Source organism: Nerophis lumbriciformis, linkage group LG17 (genome assembly GCF_033978685.3).
Source record: "Nerophis lumbriciformis linkage group LG17, RoL_Nlum_v2.1, whole genome shotgun sequence".
Lineage (NCBI taxonomy): Eukaryota > Metazoa > Chordata > Actinopteri > Syngnathiformes > Syngnathidae > Nerophis > Nerophis lumbriciformis.
The window spans coordinates 9072501-9095000 of NC_084564.2; the positions used below are offsets into that span (position 1 = coordinate 9072501).

The 22500-nt window shown below is 39.8% G+C and overlaps 1 protein-coding gene across 1 annotated transcript in view; it reads right to left on the reverse strand.

Moving 5' to 3' along the window:
• Window positions 1-22500, reverse strand: part of foxo1a (forkhead box O1 a) — an 89079-nt gene that overhangs the window by 440 nt on the left and 66139 nt on the right. Inside the window, exons 2-3 of the mRNA XM_061972388.2 lie at window positions 9889-10080; window positions 1-980 (exon numbers count right to left, since the gene is read on the reverse strand). The exon at window positions 1-980 is cut by the window's left edge and continues 440 nt beyond it. Coding sequence (XP_061828372.1) covers window positions 1-980; window positions 9889-10080 — 1172 coding nt within the window. The remainder of the gene's footprint in view (window positions 981-9888; window positions 10081-22500) is intronic.

Below are 22500 nucleotides of genomic sequence, written 5' to 3' on the forward strand. Positions count from 1 at the left end.
AACTTCTCTATGGACATGTCGTCCAGGTCGCTGGGCAGCTTCTCCGGGTGGGGCGGCGGCGCCGGGCCCAGGCGTCCGTATCCGTTGGTGTTGACGGGGCAGAAGGCTCCCGGCACGCCGCCGCCGAGGTGGCTCGTGAGGCCGTAAGGCACCGGCATGGGGTTTTTGCTGCTGTGGTTGAGAGACATGAGCAAGCGGCCGTTCATCGCCGAGGAAGTGGGCGGGGCTTGGCGAGGGTGCGGCAGACCGTGATGGTGGACGTTGCCTCCCGCCATGAGCTTGGGCGCGTACGGCGGCAGCATGCAGCTCCCGCTCGACCGGGACGCCACGGCGTCCACCGACGGCAGGAGGTCTCGGTGCTGGTCCGTGTCGGACGTAAGCAGCTCCTTCAGGAGCCCGGTGGAGCAGCTGTACGGCGCCAGGGCGGGCCCGAAGGCGGCCTTGCTCTCCGGCAAGGTCTGCATGGTCATGGCGTTGAGCCCCGCTTGCCCGTACACACACTTGCGGTACTCCTGCGGCGGCTGCGACACCATGCTGGGGGAGCTGTAGGAGGGGTACCCGGGGCTGGGTTGCCTCATGGGTGACGGGGAGGACTGGGCCGACCCGGGGGTGGTGGCCCCTCCCCCCACCTGAGAGTTATTAGGCGAGAGCAAGTTCAGATTGTCCAGAAGGTTCTCCATGACGTTCTCCGAGCCGTGTCCCAGGGAGCCCGTCATCTCCGTCAGGCTGGGCAGCGTGGCGGTCATCTTGGGGCCGGGGGCGCCCGGGTAGCCCATGTGCACCTCCGCCTCGCCCAGGTCGTCCTCGGGCATGAAGGGCGACAGGCGCCCGCTGACGGTGCTGGCGTTGGAGCTGGTCCGGGGCCGGAAGCTACTCCAGGCGTCGAAGTCGTCGTTGCTGTGCGAGTTGGGGCTGCCGGGCCACTTGTTGTAGGGGCCCGGGCTGTCGGCGCCGCCGTCTGGGCCGCCCTGCAGGGACAGCTGTGGGCACACAGGGAGACTTTTAGCGGCGCGCCACAAACCTGCTTCGCTACAAAAAAACAATTTCCAGGAAATCCTTATGTGAAACGAGCACACGTCTTTCCCTTTTTTGTGCTTTCTATGCAGTCAAAAACGGATAGTCAGAGGCGGCTAACAAGTAGTTATGCGCAGAAATGATCCATATCACCCACACCAGACCTTGATGCTCTAATATCGATTCTCAAATCAAAATATCGACATTTTTGATACTTTGGCTCAGGGTGTCCAAACGTTTTCCCACCAAGGGACTCAAAGTTTGAAATATTGTGAACATTTCAAAACAAGCAATTCTGGGCTCTTTCGCGTAGATTACGGTTGAGACATTTTTCAAGGCGGCCCACGTCATTTCTTCCCGGATGTTACAAAAAAGTATGAGAATGTGTGAGCTGCCGCCTAATCATGTCCTGGGCATGACGTTAAAGTGCATCCGGCGGTGGAGGCTCCTCTATGGGGTCTTGGGGCACTAGGTGGTTAACACCCTTACTACTGTTACCCCAGGTGGCCATTGGCAAAGGCCTAGTACCTGACTGCCCCCTAGCCAGGGATACGGTGAAGACCTCAACGGCGGAGCAGACATAAGACGGTAGATTTAAGAACTACCACGATGGCGGAAGAAGGCTGCAGCAGAAAAGGGTCACCGGTCGTCTTGGACTCCATGCCACTGGACCCTGACCCGATCCTGTCAAGGATCGTGCGGTGACTGTCTGTGCACCAGTCTCCCCACGTTAAACAAAGTCACTCACAAGCATCCTCCATAAAGGGATACACCCCTACCAGGAGGATCGTCATACTCGTTCGAGTGACCGCCGATTAAATAATCATCTCATATTTGTCAAGATATTTACACAATTAATCACATTATTTGATTGAATCACAGATCATGAAACTCGTGGTGCTCCTTGCAGTAGACGAAACAAAGTGAATGAGGAAAGGGAAGGACAAAAACTGGATTTCCAAGCAAAACTGCGAAGTTTGGACAGGTAAGCAGAGGAGACGTACTGCAGGCGACCAGGAGAGGGAAAGGTATTATTAGTATTATTGTTGAAATACTACATATTGGTATCATGTGTGTACATTGTATCTGCTCTTAATCGGTCGATCTTTGATGCACGATTTATTAACTTAGCATGAACTGTTCCTCGCTCAAAGGCAATACAGAAGTGAGAAGAAGCTTATTCTTTTATTAATCGACGTGTCACGACCTGTGTTAGCGCTTACAATAACGATGTCAGTATAGCATGGTTCACATGCAGGACACGGCATGTACCCTGAAGTCCAGACGATGAGCCGCTACTTTTTTCCTACGCTTTGACCCCTGCCGCTTATAAAACTTATGGATTTTTCTTTGCCGACGGCCATAATGCAAATTTTTGAATCTTTTGGGTGAGTTTGACGAGTCCTTCACTTTAGCGTTTTCAACTGGACGCTAAAATGCTTTTCTAGTTGTCCATAGCGTTTTTACTCGTACGGATTCTTCATTAATCACTCCAAGCAACGTTGGTAAGTTTTGCAATATAACCAAAACAATTCTTACTTACTAAACCGTCCCATGTGCACTGCAAAAAGTCAGTGCTCAAAAACAAGAAAAAAAAAATACAAAAATTAGAGGTATTTTATTTGAACTAAGCAAAATTATCTGCCAATGGAACAAGAAAATTGGGCTTGTCAAGACTTTCCAAGACAAGTAAAATTAGCTAACCTCAATGAACCCAAAAATACTTTAAAATAAGTTTATTCTCACTAATAACAAGTGCACTTTTCTTGATAGAAAAAACAAATATGAGACCTTTTTTCCTCAATATGTTGAAAAATATTCTTAAATGAAGTAAATGCTAGTGCCATTATCTTGACATAATGATATGCGCTCCAAAATTTTTTTTTATTGTAATTTTGAAGAATTTACCTGAATGTGCATGAACTATTTCTGTTAAAAATAGTTAGAAATGTTAAATGTTTAAATATTAACTGTCAGTTTGCTGTACTGTGCCAACTGTACTACTATATGAGTACCTATTTTCTATTGTTTCATTGGAAATAAAACAGCAAAGTCCATTTGGCTGCCATCTGTTTTAATTATGAGACACAATTGTGTCAAAGTCATGATTTTTTTTATTTCATGCTTGAAATAAGAAATTATTACTTTAAAAAAGTAGTTTTATACTTGTGAGTGTTGATGACACAGCTTTGCAACAGATGATATTCTAGTTTCAAGCATGTTTTACTCAATATAGGTCATCAAATCTCAGCAACAAGCTGTAATATCTTACTGAGATCATTTAGGACCCTTAAAACAAGTAAAACACTCTAACATAAAATCTGCTTAGTGAGAAGAATGATCTTATCCGACAGAAAATAAGCAAATATCACCCTTATTTGACATATTCAATCTTACTTAGATTTCGGTTTTTGCAGTGTGTGATGTCTGTAGGAGTGTTTTCATGCATATTTGTATGTGCTATCATAATGCAATGAAGCTAGTATTGTTAGCTATTATGCTAACACGTTTACGAGTGTCTGTGTTAGTTTTTATTAACTTACAATGGCATTCTTTTTGTATTGTTTCAGTTTCGTAAATTCACCAAAACGTCGCCGTTGCGTTCTTGAGTCTGTTTAGCTGATTGGAGAGCTAGGCTTCTGTTTTGTGTGATCAGCCGTTTTACTGCAGTTTGGAAACAATTAAGATATGTAAATACATACTTCTGCGTGAATAACTGATTTCACAAAGTATATATAGGCGACATCATACGCAAATACGGTGTAACAGTATTGTTATGCTGATGACACCCAACTCTACATGCCCCTAAAGCTGACCAACACGCCAATTGTAGTCAGCTGGAGGCGTGTCTTAATGAAATCAAACAACTTTTTGCTAACTTTTTGCAACTCAACGCCAAGAAAACGGAAATGTTGATTATCGGTCCTGCTGGACACCGAAATCTATTTAATAATACCACCTTAACATTTGACAACCAAACAATTACACGAGGCGATTCGGTAAAGAATGTGGGTATTATCTTCCACCCAACTCTCTCCTTTGAGTCACACATTAAGAGTGTTACTAAAACGGCCTTCTTTCATCTCCGTAATATCGCTAAAATTTGTTCCATTTTGTCCACTAGCGACGCAGAGATCATTATTCATGCGTTCGTTACGTCTCGTCTCGACTACTGTAACGTATTATTTTCGGGTCTCCCTATGTCTAGCATTAAAAGACTACAATTGGTACAAAATACGGCTGCAAGACTTTTGACAAGAACAAGAAAGTTTGATCATATTACACCTATACTGTATATACCTATATATACATATATACCTATACCTATACTGTATATACCTTTATATACATACATACCTATACTGTATCTACCTTTATATACATATATACCTGTATATATACCTATACTGTATATACCTTTATATACATATATACCTATATTAATACCTATACTGGGTCACCTGCACTGGCTTCCTGTGCACTTAAGGTGTGACTTTAAGGTTTTACTACTTACGTATAAAATACTACACAGTCTAGCTCCAGCCTATCTTGCTGATTGTATTGTACCATATGTCCCGGTAACAAATCTGCGTTCAAAGAACTCCGGCTTATTAGTGATTCCCAGAGCCCCAAAAAAGTCTGTGGGCTATAGAGCGTTTTCTATTGGGGCTCCAGTACTCTGGAATGCCCTCCCGGTAACAATTAGAGATGCTACCTCAGTAGAAGCATTTATGGTGGCCATGGATGAAGTGCTGGCTGTCCAGAGTCGGGACTCGGGGTGGACCGGTACATCTCTGCACTGCTGACCCGTCTCCGCTCGGGATGGTTTCCTGCTGGCCCCACTATGGACTGGACTCTCACGATTATGTTAAATCCACTATGGACTGGACTCTCACGATTATGTTAAATCCACTATGGACTGGACTCTCACTATTATGTTAGATCCACTATGGACTGGACTCTCACTATTATGTTAGATCCACTATGGACTGGACTCTCACTATTATGTTGGATCCACTATGGACTGGATTCTCACTATTATGTTGGATCCACTATGGACTGGACTCACATTATTATGTTAGATCCACTATGGACTGGACTCTCACTATTATGTTAGATCCACTATGGACTGGACTCTCACTATTATGTTAGATCCACTATGGACTGGACTCTCACTATTATGTTAGATCCACTATGGACTGGACTCTCACTAACATGCTAGATCCACTATGGACTGGACTCTCACTATTATGTTAGATCCACTATGGACTGGACTTTCACCATTATGTTAGATCCACTATGGACTGAACTCTCACTATTATGTTAGATCCACTATGGACTGGACTCTCACTATTATGTTAAATCCACTATGGACTGGACTCTCACTATTATGTTAGATCCACTACGGACTGAACTCTCACTATTATGTTGGATCCACTATGGACTGGACTCTCACTATTATGTTAGATCCACTATGGACTGACTCTCACTATTATGTTAAATCCACTATGGACTGGACTCTCACTATTATGTTAGATCCACTATGGACTGGACTCTCACTATTATGTTGGATCCACTATGGACTGGATTCTCACTATTATGTTGGATCCACTATGGACTGGACTCACATTATTATGTTAGATCCACTATGGACTGGACTCTCACTATTATGTTAGATCCACTATGGACTGGACTCTCACTATTATGTTAGATCCACTATGGACTGGACTCTCACTATTATGTTAGATCCACTATGGACTGGACTCTCACTAACATGCTAGATCCACTATGGACTGGACTCTCACTATTATGTTAGATCCACTATGGACTGGACTTTCACCATTATGTTAGATCCACTATGGACTGAACTCTCACTATTATGTTAGATCCACTATGGACTGGACTCTCACTATTATGTTAAATCCACTATGGACTGGACTCTCACTATTATGTTGGATCCACTACGGACTGAACTCTCACTATTATGTTGGATCCACTATGGACTGGACTCTCACTATTATGTTAGATCCACTATGGACTGACTCTCACTATTATGTTAAATCCACTATGGACTGGACTCTCACTATCATGTTAGATCCACTATGGACTGGACTCTCACTATTATGTGAGATCCACTATGGACTGGACTCTCACTATTATGTTAGATCCACTATGGACTGGACTCTCACTATTATGTTAGATCCACTATGGACTGGACTCTCACTATTATGTTAGATCCACTATGGACTGGACTCTCACTATTATGTTAGATCCACTATGGACTGGACTCTCACTATTATGTTAAATCCACTATGGACTGGACTCTCACTATTATGTTAGACCCACTACGGACTGGACTCTCACTATTATGTTAAATCCACTATGGACTGGACTCTCACTATTATGTTAGATCCACTATGGACTGGACTCTCACTATTATGTTAGATCCACTATGGACTGGACTCTCACTATTATGTTAGATCCACTATGGACTGGACTCTCACTATTATGTTAGATCCACTATGGACTGGACTCTCACTATTATGTTAGATCCACTATGAACTGGACTCTCACTATTATGTTAAATCCACTATGGACTGGACTCTCACTATTATGTTAGATCCACTATGGACTGGACTCTCACTATTATGTTAGATCCACTATGGACTGGACTCTCACTATTATGTTAGATCCACTATGGACTGGACTCTCACTATTATGTTAAATCCACTATGGACTGGACTCTCACTATTATGTTAGACCCACTACTGACTGGACTCTCACTATTATGTTAAATCCACTATGGACTGGACTCTCACTATTATGTTAGATCCACTATGGACTGGACTCTCACTATTATGTTAGATCCACTATGGACTGGACTCTCACTATTATGTTAGATCCACTATGGACTGGACTCTCACTATTATGTTAGATCCACTATGGACTGGACTCTCACTATCATGTTAGATCCACTATGGACTGGGCTCTCACTATTATGTTAGATCCACTATGGACTGGACTCTCACTATCATGTTAGATCCACTATGGACTGGGCTCTCACACTATTATGTTAGATCCACTATGGACTGGACTCTCACACTATTCTGTTAGATCCACTATGGACTGGACTCTCACTATTATGTTAGATCCACTATGGACTGGACTCTCACTATTATGTTAGATCCACTATGGACTGGACTCTCACTATTATGTTAGATCCACTATGGACTGGACTCTCACTATTATGTTAGATCCACTATGGACTGGACTCTCACTATTATGTTAGATCCACTATGGACTGGACTCTCACTATTATGTTAGATCCACTATGGACTGGACTCTCACTATTATGTTAGATCCACTATGGACTGGACTCTCACTATCATGTTAGATCCACTATGGACTGGACTCTCACTATCATGTTAGATCCACTATGGACTGGACTCTCACTATCATGTTAGATCCACTATGGACTGGACTCTCACTATTATGTTAGATCCACTATGGACTGGACTCTCACTATCATGTTAGATCCACTATGGACTGGACTCTCACTATTATGTTAGATCCACTATGGACTGGACTCTCACTATTATGTTAAATCCACTATGGACTGGACTCTCACTATTATGTTAGATCCACTATGGACTGGACTCTCACTATTATGTTAGATCCACTATGGACTGGACTCTCACTATTATGTTAGATCAACTATGGACTGGACTCTCACTTATATGTTAGATCCACTATGGACTGGACTCTCACTATTATGTTAGATCCACTATGAACTGGACTTTCACTATTATGTTAGACCCACTATGGACTGGACTCTCACTATTATGTTAGATCAACTGTGGACTGGACTCTCACTATTATGTTAGATCCACTATGGACTGGACTCTCACTATTATGTTAGATCCACTATGGACTGGACTCTCATTATTATGTTAGATCCACTATGGACTGGACTCTCACTATTATGTTAGATCCACTATGGACTGGACTCTCACTATTATGTTAAATCCACTATGGACTGGACTCTCACTATTATGTTAGATCCACCATGGACTGGACTCTCACTATTATGTTGGATCCACTATGGACTGAACTCTCACTATTATGTTAGATCCACTATGGACTGGACTTTCACTATTATGTTAGATCCACTATGGACTGGACTCTCACACTATTATGTTAGATCCACTATGGACTGGACTCTCACTATTATGTTAGATCCACTATGGACTGGACTCTCACTATTATGTTAGATCCACTATGGACTGGACTCTCACTATTATGTTAGATCCACTATGGACTGGACTCTCACTATTATGTTAGATCCACTATGGACTGGACTCTCACACTATTATGTTAGATCCACTATGGACTGGACTCTCACTATTATGTTAAATCCACTATAGACTGGACTCTCACTATTATGTTAGATCCACTATGGACTGGACTCTCACTATTATGCTAGATCCACTATGGACTGGACTCTCACTATTATGTTAAATCCACTATGGACTGGACTCTCACTATTATGTCAAATCCACTATGGACTGGACTCTCACTATTATGTTAGATCCACTATGGACTGGACTCTCACTATTATGTTAAATCCACTATGGACTGGACTCTCACTATTATGTTAGATCCACTATGGACTGGACTCTCACTATTATATTAGATCCACTATGGACTGGACTCTCACTATTATGTTAGATCCACTATGGACTGGACTCTCACTATTATGTTAGATCAACTGTGGACTGGACTCTCACTATTATGTTAGATCCACTATGGACTGGACTCTCACTATTATGTTAGATCCACTATGGACTGGACTTTCACTATTATGTTAAATCCACTATGGACTGGACTCACACTATTATGTTAGATCCACTATGGACTGGACTTTCACTATTATGTTAAATCCACTATGGACTGGACTCTCACTATTATGTTAGATCCACTATGGACTGGACTCTCACTATTATGTTAGATCCACTATGGACTGGACTCTCACTATTAGCGGCGTGGCGCAGTGGAAGAATGGCCGTGCGCGACCCGAGGGTCCCTGGTTCAATCCCCACCTAGTACCAACCTTGTCATGTCCGTTGTGTCCTGAGCAAGACACTTCACCCTTGCTCCTGATGGGTGCTGGTTAGCGCCTTGCATGGCAGCTCCCTCCATCAGTGTGTGAATGTGTGTGTGAATGGGTAAATGTGGAAGTAGTGTCAAAGCGCTTTGAGTACCTTGAAGGTAGAAAAGCGCTATACAAGTACAACCCATTTATTATTTATCATTTATCATTATGTTAGATCCACTATGGACTGGACTTTCACAATACTATGTCAGAACCACTCGACATCCATTGCTTTCGGTCTCCCCTAGGGGGGGGGTTACCCACATATGCGGTCCTCTCCAAGGTTTCTCATAGTCATTTACATCGACGTCCCACTGGGGTGAGTTTTTCCTTGCCCTTATGTGGGCTCTATACCGAGGATGTCGTTGTGGCTTATGCAGCCCTTTGAGACACTTGTGATTTAGGGCTATATGAATAAACATTGATTGATATCTGCGGCGTATAGTCCGGTGCGGCAAATATATGGGGGGAAAAAAAGTTTTTTCTATTAAAATTTAGTGGGTGTGGCTTATATACCAGTGCACAAAAGCGTTGTTAGCAGGATTTGAATGTTTTTTTGAAGAACATTTATCTGCATTGCTAGCTGTCTCTTGCTAGCAGTTTTCTACTATTTAGAATGCACAGACAAGGGAAAGATGTGTGTTCTTTGCTCACATATGGGTGATGGGGGGAAAAAACAGTGTAGTTTTCCATTTTTAGTCAGGTTTTTGTTCCCGAGCTACCTTTTTCTTGGCGGCCCGTCCTCTGCTCTTGGTGAACTTGCTGTTGTTGTCCATGGAGGCGGCCCTGCGCCGGGGGGACTTCCCGCTCTTGCCGCCCTCGGGGTTCAGCATCCACCAGGAGCTCTTCCCCGTGCCCTCGTTCTGCACGCGGATGAAGCGGCTGTGCAGCGACAGGTTGTGCCTGATGGAGTTCTGTGGAGGACAACAGGGCGAGTCAGACACACGCGCCCTTTGGGAAAAACATTTGCATTTGAGTGCAAATCCACTTTACAGCTGCTCCTCTTTTCAAAACCCTGGGAGAGAGCGAAAAGGGAGAGGTTTTTTTTTTTTTTTGTTTCCTCAAATGTCACTCGCTTCCACAAAACACACGTCTGGTCTTCGAGCGTGCGGACCTAAAGGGAGACACACAAAATGCCGTGCTCTTCTTCCCGACTTCAAAGTGCGCGCTGACGTTGCCCGGCGACGACTATTTTCGTGGCGGGAGCAAGCGAGGCGCGACTAAAGCAGCGCAAACAAATGAACGGCGATGTCGGGCAAAGGTCTGCTGATGTCCTACTTTGCAGCAACCCTTGTTTGTGCCATGAGTAGTGACAGGAACCGGTACGGTGCCGATTCCTGGCACCTGGGTATGGATATCAGAACTCAACGGTACCATCATGTGTAGAGACAGGGGCGCCGCTAGGGATTTTGGGCCCCATGAAAAGAATCTTTACAGGGCCCCCAACACAGTGTCATTATTTTTTCTGTATTATAATTTCATCATCATTAGGGGCCTCTCTGGACCCCCTCCATCATGGGCCCCTAGAATCCGTCTCCTTTACCCCCCCCCCCTTTTCGGCGCCCCTGTGTAGAGATGTCCGATAATGGCTTTTTTGCCGATATCCGATATTATCCAACTCTTAATTACCAATTCCGATATCAACCGATACCGATATATACAGTCATGGAATTAACACATTCTTTTTTATGCATTCTAAATCATAAATAAATGCTAGCAAAAGTCAGCTAACAATGGAGCTAACAGGGTTCGCTCTATAAGCGCTCTTGAAAAACATCCAACAGTGTTTTATACACACTGTGTAAGTATATATGTAATGTAGTAACATTCATAATAGCATGTCATATTTATGTATTTTGCTCGTTTTAAGTATTAATTACACAGACGCATCACAACGTTCGCATTTTCCTTCAACAACAACAACACTACTAATCATGGCAGACTTGATGAGAGACAACAAAGACTACTTTGGGACAAATGACGATCCAGAACCTTATATTTTTGAGCCTGTATATAAGTTTTAGAAGCTGTGTGCTAAACAGATGCAGCTTTAGTGAAACACTAAGTATTATGTAGCAGTATTGCTAAATGCTAAACAAGATGTACAAACTATCAACTAAAGATGTCCGATAATGGCTTTTTTGCCGATATCCGATATTCCGATATTGTCCAACTTTTAATTACCGATTCCGATATCAACCGATACCGATATATACAGTCATGGAATGAACACATTATGCCTAATTTTGTTGCGATCCCCCGCTGGATGCATTAAACAAGGTAACAAGGTTTTCCAAAATAAATCAACTCAAGTTATGGAAAAAAATGCCAACATGGCACTGCCATATTTATTATTGAAGTCACAAAGTGCATTATTTGTTTTAACATGCCTCAAAACAGCTGCTTGGAATTTGGGACATGCTCTCCCTGAGAGAGCATGAGGAGGTTGAGGTGGGCGGGGTTGATACATGTTATGTATCTACATGTTATGTATCTACATGTTACGTATCTACATGATACGCATCTACATGATACGCATCTACATGTTATGTAACTACAAACCCCGTTTCCATATGAGTTGGGAAATTGTGTTAGATGTAAATATAAACGAAATACAATGATTTGAAAATCATTTTCAACCCATATTCAGTTGAATATGCTACAAAGACAACATATTTGATGTTCAAACTCATAAAAAAATTTTTTTTTGCAAATAATCATTAACTTTAGAATTTGATGCCAGCAACACGTGACAAAGAAGTTGGGAAAGGTGGCAATAAATACTGATAAAGTTGAGGAATGCTCATCAAACACTTATTTGGAACATCCCACAGGTGAACAGGCAAATTGGGAACAGGTGGGTGCCATGATTGGGTATAAAAGTAGATTCCATGAAATGCTCAGTCATTCACAAACAAGGATGGGGTGAGGGTCACCACTTTGTCAACAAATGTGTGAGCAAATTGTTGAACAGTTTAAGAAAAACCTTTCTCAACCGGCTATTGCAAGGAATTTAGGGATTTCACCATCTACGGTCCGTAATATCATCAAAGGGTTCAGAGATTTTGGAGAAATCACTGCACGTAAGCAGCTAAGCCCGTGACCTTCGATCCCTCAGGCTGTACTGCATCAACAAGCGACATCAGTGTGTAAAGGATATCACCACATGGGCTCAGGAACACTTCAGAAAACCACTGTCAGTAACTACAGTCGGTCGCTACATCTGTAAGTGCAAGTTAAAACTCTCCTATGCAAGGCGAAAACCGTTTATCAACAACACCCAGAAACGCCGTCGGCTTCGCTGGGCCTGAGCTTATCTAAGATGGACTGATACAAAGTGGAAAAGTGCTCTGTGGTCTGACGAGTCCACATTTCAAATTGTTTTTGGAAACGGTGGACGTCGTGTCCTCCGGACCAAAGAGGAAAAGAACCATCCGGATTGTTCTAGGCGCAAAGTTGAAAAGCCAGCATCTGTGATGGTATGGGGGTGTATTAGTGCCCAAGACAAGGGTAACTTACACATCTGTGAAGGCGCCATTAATGCTGAAAGGTACATACAGGTTTTGGAGCAACATATGTTGCCATCCAAGCAACGTTACCATGGACGCCCCTGCTTATTTCAGCAAGACAATGCCAAGCCACGTGTTACATCAACGTGGCTTCATAGTAAAAGAGTGCGGGTACTAGACTGGCCTGCCTGTAGTCCAGACCTGTCTCCCATTGAAATGTGTGGCGCATTATGAAGCCTAAAATACCACAACGGAGACCCCCGGACTGACTGTTGAACAACTTAAGCTGTACATCAAGCAAGAATGGGAAAGAATTCCACCTGAGAAGCTTCAAAAATGTGTCTCCTCAGTTCCCAAACGTTAACTGAGTGTTGTTAAAAGGAAAGGCCATGTAACACAGTGGTGAACACGCCCTTTCCCAACTACTTTGGCACGTGTTGCAGCCATGAAATTCTAAGTTAATTATTATTTGCAAAAAAAAAAAAAAGTTTATGAGTTTGAACATCAAATATCTTGTCTTTGTAGTGCATTCAATTGAATATGGGTTGAAAAGGATTTGCAAATCATTGTATTCCGTTTATATTTACATCTAACACAATTTCCCAACTCATATGGAAACGGGGTTTGTATATTACCTGTCCATCTGACAGCTTGTTATTTAATTGTTCTGCTAAGTTGGACGTAAAGGTGGTAATAATTTAATCATGCCACTTTGGCGAGGCAGGTTTAGGCACTTCTGTGTTTGAAACACCATCTTTATTGATCACTTTGAAGCCCAAATACAGTACTTCCATATTGCGCTTCTCGCACCCTTTATGAACCAGTAGAATTGCCTTTACTTGCCATTTGTCTTCACACAAAAAGTACCGGTGTTTTTCAAAGGCAGTATAGTACCGTTTTCAATTCATTAGCGTACAACCCTGGTTTAAAGCCAGCTGGGTCTGCAACTGGACGTGACGTCACATGCAACCCAGGTACCGTAACATGGCACCGTTGTATTTATCGTGAATCGGTCGGTGCCAAAAAGAAAAAAAGTAGCAGATTCAGTACCAGAGTCCTGAGCCTTAGCAAGAAGCAGACAAAGAGCACATAAACTGGCTCTGCTTTCACTCCTCTCATCCATCACGCTGCACTCTCCAATCACCGCCTTCTCATTAGCGCTCGCGCCACCACTTTCCTTCTAACGACACGCATTTGTGTGAAGCCAGGCGTGTTTTTGTGCACCTGACTAGTCCCAGTCACCCTTTTGACACCACACATCCTTTTTGATCATTGCTTGGTGCAAATTGGGCCTTTTTTTCTGCACGCAGAAAACTGGGGATACAGAAATATAGCAGCGATGGGCAAGCAGCGACACTGCTCGGGGGGCACACAAAAAATCCATTCACATCCGAATCGCAAGTCTTATTCAACCCGATTCATAGTCGGTTTATAAAACTCGATTTAAAAAACTAAAACCAAACTATACAGAGGGGTTCTGTAGACATGTTCTAGATATGTTAATCCCATTTTCAAAGAGTCAAAAACCTAACTAAGATTTTAAATTTTTTTTATAAAAGCATCAACATCTATCAATATTTTTAAATCTTCTTTAAAATCTTACTTATTTGCAAGCTGAGCTGGAATATGTATGGACATTTGATCTTTTTCTTTTTATTCATTTTTAACTGTGTTTTATATATAGAATGTTTTGTTTTTATTGTGATGTTTATTATTTTTAATCTTTTACCTTATGTTTTTTCTGTACTACTTTTATGAATTTTAACTGTTTTATGTATAGAATGTTTTGTAGTTATTATGATTTTTATTATTTTCAATCTTTTACCTTTTGTGTTTTAGCACTATTGTTATGCATTTTAACTGTGTTATATATATATATAGAATGTTTTGTATTTATTGTGATTTTAATTGTCAAAATCATTTAAATTGTTTTTTTTTTTTTGCACTATTTTTATGCATTTTAAGTGTTTTATGTATAGATGTTTTGTATTTATTGTGATTTTTATTATTTTTAATCTATTACCTTTTGTCTTTTTTGCACTATTATGCATTTTAACGGTGTTTTGTATTTATTTTTATTATTTGTAATCTTCTACCTTTTGGTTTTCAGCACTATATTTATGCATTTCAACTGTGTTTTATATATATAGAATGTTTTGTTTTTTATTATGATTTTAATTATTTTTAATCTTTTACCTTTTTTTTGCACTATTTTTTTGCATTTTAATTGTGTTTCATTAATATAATGTTTTGTATTTATTGTAATTTTTATTATTTTTAATCTTTTAACTTTTGTTTTTTTTGCATTATTTGTATGCATTTTAACTGTTTTATAAATAGAATGTTCTGTGCTTATTGTGATTTGGATTAATATTATTATTAATTTTAATATTTAACATTTCTGTTTTAATCTGTACAGCACTTTGGGGCAGTAGTCTGGTTTAGAAATGTGCTATATAAATAAATCTACCTTGACCTTGATCAATGTTTGAAAATATGTTTTAAGGCCATCTCCATGCAACCAGAAGGAGCTTTTCTAACCTGTAACCCGTTATAAAAAAAAAGTTTAATTTGAATTATCATACAAAATAATACATTGAGAGAATTGGTTTGAATCCAGAATCGATTCTGAATTGAATCATATGTATACATACATATATACATATATATATATATATATATATATATATATATATATATATATATATATATATATATATATATATATATACATATACATATATATATATATATATATATATATACATATATATACATACATATATATATACATATATATATATATATATATATATATATATACATACACATATATATATATATATATATATATATATATATATACACACACACATGTGTGTATATATATATATATATATATATATAAATGATAATAAATGATAAATGGGTTGTACTTGTATAGCGCTTTTCTACCTTCAAGGTACTCAAAGCGCTTTGACACTACTTCCACATTTACCCATTCACACACTGATGGAGGGAGCTGCCATGCAAGGCGCTAACCAGCACCCATCAGGAGTGTCTTGCTCAGGACACAATGGACATGACGAGGTTGGTACTAGGTGGGGATTGAGCCAGGGACCCTCGGGTCGCGCACGGCCATTCTTCCACTCCGCCACGCCGTCCCTGTCCCTATATATATATATATATATATATATATATATATATATATATATATATATATATATATATATATATATATACACACACATGTATATATATGTATATATATATATATATATATATATATACACATATATATATATATATATATATATATATATACACATATATATATATATATATATATATATACTGCTACTTTTGTGTTTGTCTGTGGCTTATAAAACGGTGCGGCTAATTTATGGATTTTTCTTCGCTAACAGCCATAAATAGTTTTCATTGAACCCAAGCAGAAACACTGAATTGGTGTGTTATTGTTTGTACTATGGCACCATCTTTTGAACGAGTTCGCTCATTGCAGTTGTTGCGGGTTGAAAATGTACTTCCGGTGTTATTGCCTTGAACTGGAAGTAAAACCGTCCACAGTGTTTCTGTTCTAAAGGATTCTTCATTCATCACTCCAAGCAATGTTTGTAAGCTTTACAATATAACAAACAATTTTTACTTGCTAAAGCGCCCCATGTGTGATGTCTGTAGGGGTGTTATCATGCATATTTGTACATGCTATTGTAATGTCACCAAGCTAGCGTCATTAACATTAGCTTATATGCTAACACATTTACGAGAGTGTTAGTATTATCAACTTACATTGGCATTCCTTTTGTATTGTTTCAGTTTCACAAATTCCTCAGTAAATTCACCAAAACATCACAGTGGAGTTATTTAAATGTGCAGTGGCAGCAGGTACATAATAAACCAAACAAAAGCATGTTTACGTTAGCCACAGATCCTCTATGTTTTAAGAATAGCCTTCAGTAGACTGACATAAAACACCACATAAAGTCCATTTATCAGTTTATTATGAGTTACAGTAGATATTGACGTTCACAACAAATTGAGTGAAAAGTGATCAAGGCTGCACAAAACTAAAGATTAGATTTGTTTTCGGGACTTCTGTCTCTTCACAAAACAAAACAATCGCAGGTTTATCACGCTCGTCAGCCATATTTTTTTTTTGTTTACGCTTGACTTTGAGGTGGCACATTGTAACCTTGCTTAGTCAAAAATAGCTGCCGCTTTATCGGAAAACTCTTCATACGCATGATGAAGTGATGCTAACTGGTGGGCCTGTCAAAAACACTGATACTTCAATAAAAAACATAGCGGATTCTAGATTACCAGAGAAAAAGACGTAGTGGAAAGATTACCAGAGAATAAGACGTAGCGGAAAGACTACCAGAGAATAAGACATAGTGGAAATATTACCAGAGAATAAGACATAGTGGAAAGATTACCAGAGAATAAGACGTAGTGAAAAGATTACCACAGAATAAAACGTAGTGGACAGATTTCCAAATAATAAGACGTAGCGGAAAGATTACCAGAGAATACGACGTAGTGAAACGATTACCAGAGAATAGGACGTAGTGAAAAGATTACCAGAGAATAGGACGTAGTGGAAAGATTACCATAGAATAAGACATAGTGAAAAGATTACCAGAGAATAAGACGTAGTGAAAAGATTACCAGAGAATAGGATTTAGTGGAAAGATTACCAGAGAATAAGACGTAGTGCAAAGATTACCAGAGAATAAGGCATAGCGGAAAGATTACCAGAGAATAAAACATAGCGGAAAGATTACCAGAGAATAAGACATAGTGGAAAGATTACCAGAGAATAAGACATAGTGGAAAGATTACCAGAGAATAAGACGTAGTGAAAAGATGACAAGAGAATAGGACGTAGTGAAAAGATTACCAGAGAATAGGACGTAGTGAAAAGATTACCAGAGAATAAGACGTAGTGAAAAGATTACCAGAGAATAGGACATAGTGGAAAGATTACCAGAGAATAAGACATAGTGGAAAGATTACCAGAGAATAAGACATAGCGGAACGATTACCAGAGAATAAAACATAGCGGAAAGATTACCAGAGAATAAGACATAGTGGAAAGATTACCAGAGAATAAGACGTAGTGAAAAGATTACCAGAGAATAAGACGTAGTGAAAAGATTACCAGAGAATAAGACATAGTGAAAAGATTACCAGAGAATAAGACAGTGGAAAGATTACCAAAGAATAAGACATAGTGGAAAGATTACCAGAGAATAAGACATAGTGGAAAGATTACCAGAGAATAAGACATAGTGGAAAGATTACCAGAGAATAAGACGTAGTGGACAGATTACCAAATAATAAGACGTAGCGGAAAGATTACCAGAGAATAAGACGTAGTGAAAAGATTACCAGAGAACAAGACGTAGTGAAAAGATTACCAGAGAATAGGACGTAGTGGAAAGATTACCAGAGAATAGGACGTAGTGGAAAGATTACCAGAGAATAGGAAGTAGTGGAAAGATTACCAGAGAATAAGGCATAACGGAAAGATTACCAGAGAATAAAACATAGCGGAAAGATTACCAGAGAATAAGACATAGTGGAAAGATTACCAGAGAATAAGACATAGTGGAAAGATTACCAGAGAATAAGACGTAGTGAAAAGATGACCAGAGAATAGGACGTAGTGAAAAAATTACCAGAGAATAAGACGTAGTGAAAAGATTACCAGAGAATAGGACGTAGTGAAAAGATTACCAGAGAATAGGACGTAGTGGAAAGATTACCAGAGAATAAGACATAGCGGAACGATTACCAGAGAATAAAACATAGCGGAAAGATTACCAGAGAATAAGACATAGCGGAAAGATTACCAGAGAATAAGACATAGTGGAAAGATTACCAGAGAATAAGACATAGTGGAAAGATTACCAGAGAATAAGACATAGTGAACAGATTACCAAATAATAAGACATAGTGAAAAGATTACCAGAGAATAAGACATAGTGAACAGATTACCAAATAATAAGACATAGTGAAAAGATTACCAGAGAATAAGACATAGTGGAAAGATTACCAGAGAATAAGACGTAGTGGAAAGATTACCAGAGAATAAGACGCTATGCTAACAGCCCGTATACATGCCAAAACCTAATTTAAACATGGCGGTCTGCACCACTTTTACCCTTTGTATTAATAGCACATACAGTCTTAGGAGATCAGGCTCTAAGTGTTGATTATCCCGAGGAGTCATAAATGGACTAGTATTTGTGACAGTGTAGAATAGCAGTGTCCAAAGTTTTTGACTGGGTGGCCGCATAGGGCTTAAAAAAAGTTAGCTGGGGGCCAAAAGCTAGCTGCATGCAAAGTAAATATGTACGTACATACGTACGTACACATACATACATACATAAATACATATATACACACACATACATACATACATTCATATATATACATACACATATACATACAGACATATATATATATACATACATGCACATACATACATACATATATATATATATACATACATGCACATACATATATATATATATACATATATATATATATATATATATACACACATATACATATATATATATATATATATATATATATATACACACATATACATATATATATATATATATATATATATATATACACACATATACATATATATATATATATATATATATATATACATATATACACATATATATATATATATATACATATATACACATATATATGTATATATATATGTGTACATAATATAATAATACACATTATTATAACAATATAATGGATATATAATTAATATAATTGGCTATTAAGAGTATGTGAAAATGTGATTCCTTCTTTGTTTACTTTCGTGATGAACTCCTTAAAGTTTTGTAATCAATCAGAAATATCAAGCAGCTAAAATGCGCCAAACATGGATAAGTGTGGAGAGAGTGTTTTAACTTTTTTCCCCATCATGTCTTGTAATGGATTTCAATTGGTGTAATTTAGATTTTTGTTATAATATCCACAAAGCTCAATGAGCAGGTTGTGTTTTGTGTGACCATGTGAGTTGATTTTCTGCGCTTTTTGATTTTTTTTTTCCTGCAGCATGACTAGGGAAGGTTGTTTGTATTGGGCCATATAGGTAAATGCTGTGCATATTAACCAAATCAGTAGTCACTCACTTGAGTTACTTTCGTTGGCCACCAGATGGCAACGAAATGGCAGATATCAGATTTCTGGCTGCTCGTCCGGCCAAATTGCCGCACTCGGCCCCGCGGGCCGTAGTTTGGACACCACTGGAGTAGAACGTCCCGGAAAGACAGGAACATGAGGAACACTGCAGCCCTTTCAGCGGCACCAGGACAGTGTGTTCTTTGCTCATATTCTTGCCCACTCCCCCCCCCCACACACTGGCGCTCTTTCTCCCGCCTAAACCGTGCACACTCACACCAGCTGCAGCCTGCGGCCGGAGTCACATGACGCCGTTATTGCGCGTTTGTTGCAAAATAGCGTGCCACGGAGGGGTTAACGCTTGCGACGGGGACGGAGGGGGTGATGGATGAGGAGGAAGGCTAAAAGCTAAATTGGCGGCGCTCACTTTGGCTCTCGCAGCCTCGCATTCCTTTGCTCCCCCCCCCTGCCTCGCGACCACGGCGCTTCCTGCGAGGCAGGAAGTGGACTCCCGTTTCCTGTCACGGTCCTCTTTCATGTGGCCACTTCCTCGTGTTTCGCCGGGCCGTTTACTCGGAGAGCGCAGCGCTCCTGGCGGCGCAGTTGGTCCTCGGTAACGTTGCGGCGTTTACTCAGCGGACGTCGCGCGCCGCCGTCCTCTCACGGTCTGTGCTGGCCGTGGCCTGCGAGACCTTGAGTTTTGTAACCACGCTGAGGAATGTTGATTGTGATGACTGGCTGGCTGGGAATCCTGTCTCTACTGTTTCCTAAGAGATAGTAACACGTCGGCGGTGATTACAATTGAACTTTGCACACGGTGATTAGCTGGAATGTTTAGATTCTGTGTGCATCGCGGCCAAAGATAAGTCCCAGGCGGGAACTTGCAGGCCTTTTGACTTTGTGTTGTTGTTTTTGTTGACCTGCCCCCCCCCCCCTCCGGCGTCACGGAAGGTGCGGGCTTCTCCTTCCTGTCAAGGCGATGACATAAGGACTGCTACAGGACTTTGCCGTCATTCTTTGCTCGCAGTGGAAAATTAGCACGGCAACCAGAAGCTCATGACCCATACTTGCCAACCTTGAGACCTCCGATTTCGGGAGGTGGGGGCGTGGTTAAGAGGGGAGGAGTATATTGATAGCTAGAATTCACCAAGTCAAGTATTTCATATATATATATATATATATATATATATATATATATATATATATATATATATATATATATATATATATATATATATATATATATCTACATATCTACATCCTGAAAATATGCAAACAAAACTGTGTTTGGATAATTGATACTTCAAACTTGCATAAATAAATATTAAGGAATATAACATAACTTGGCTTCTGAGAGCTTCAAAATGTAGTGAATAAAATGCTAAAGTTGTCGATAAACAAGCAATTATTTTAATAATTAAATATGGTCATTTTAAATGAATTATTGTGATAATTTAAAATTCATTATTTCAAATATGTTTACTTTGATGTAAAATTCTATGGCTGGATGTAATAAGGAGTCAGAAAAAATACAAATAAAAATACAATTCATTTTGATGTTTTTAGCAAAATATAGTAAAAATGTATTTTTTATTTTTATTTTTTAATTAATAAATATCTATTTATTTTTAGGTAAAATAAACATAATAATACAATGTATCTCTAGTCTGGATGATTTAGTTCTTGTCACCCTGTTGTACTCCCGTAGTGAAAAAAGGCTGTCCTCACTCAGGTCCGCATGGAGCTGGAGGGGGCGTGGCCTCCAGCTCCGGCTGAAAATCGGGAGATTTTCGGGAGAATATTTGTGCCGGGAGGTTTTCGGGAGAGGCGCTGAATTTCGGGAGTCTCCCGGAAAATTCGGGAGGGTTGGCAGTATGTCATGACCACACTTTAGACTTAGACTTTCCTTTATTGTCATTGCAATTTTAACTTTACAGTACAGATCAGTGTTGTCCGGATACCAATATTTTGCTACCAGTACCAAAATTATTTTGATACTTTTGGTTACTTTTCTAAATAAAGGGCGCCACAAAAAATGGCATTATTGGCTTTATTTTAACAAAAAAATCTTAGGGTACATTAAACATGTTTCTTATTGCAAGTTTGTTCTTAAATAGAATAGTGAACATACAAACCCCGTTTCCATATGAGTTGGGAAATTGTGTTAGATGTAAATATAAACGGAATACAATGATTTGCAAATCCTTTTCAACCCATATTCAGTTGAATATGGTACAAAGACAACATATTTGATGTTCAAACTGATCAAAAATTTCTTTTTTTTGTGCAAATAATCATTAACTTAAGAATTTGATGCCAGCAACACGTGACAAAGAAGTTGCAAAAGGTGGCAATAAATACTGATAAAGTTGAGGAATGCTCATCAAACACTTATTTGGAACATCCCACAGGTGAACAGGCAAATTGGGAACAGGTGGGTGCCATGATTGGGTATAAAAGTAGATTCCATGAAATGCTCAGTCATTCACAAACAAGGATGGGGCGAGGGTCACCACTTTGTCAACAAATGCGTGAGCAAATTGTTGAACAGTTTAAGAAAAACCTTTCTCAACCAGCTATTGCAAGGAATTTAGGGATTTCACCATCTACGGTCTGTAATATCATCAAAGGGTTCAGAGA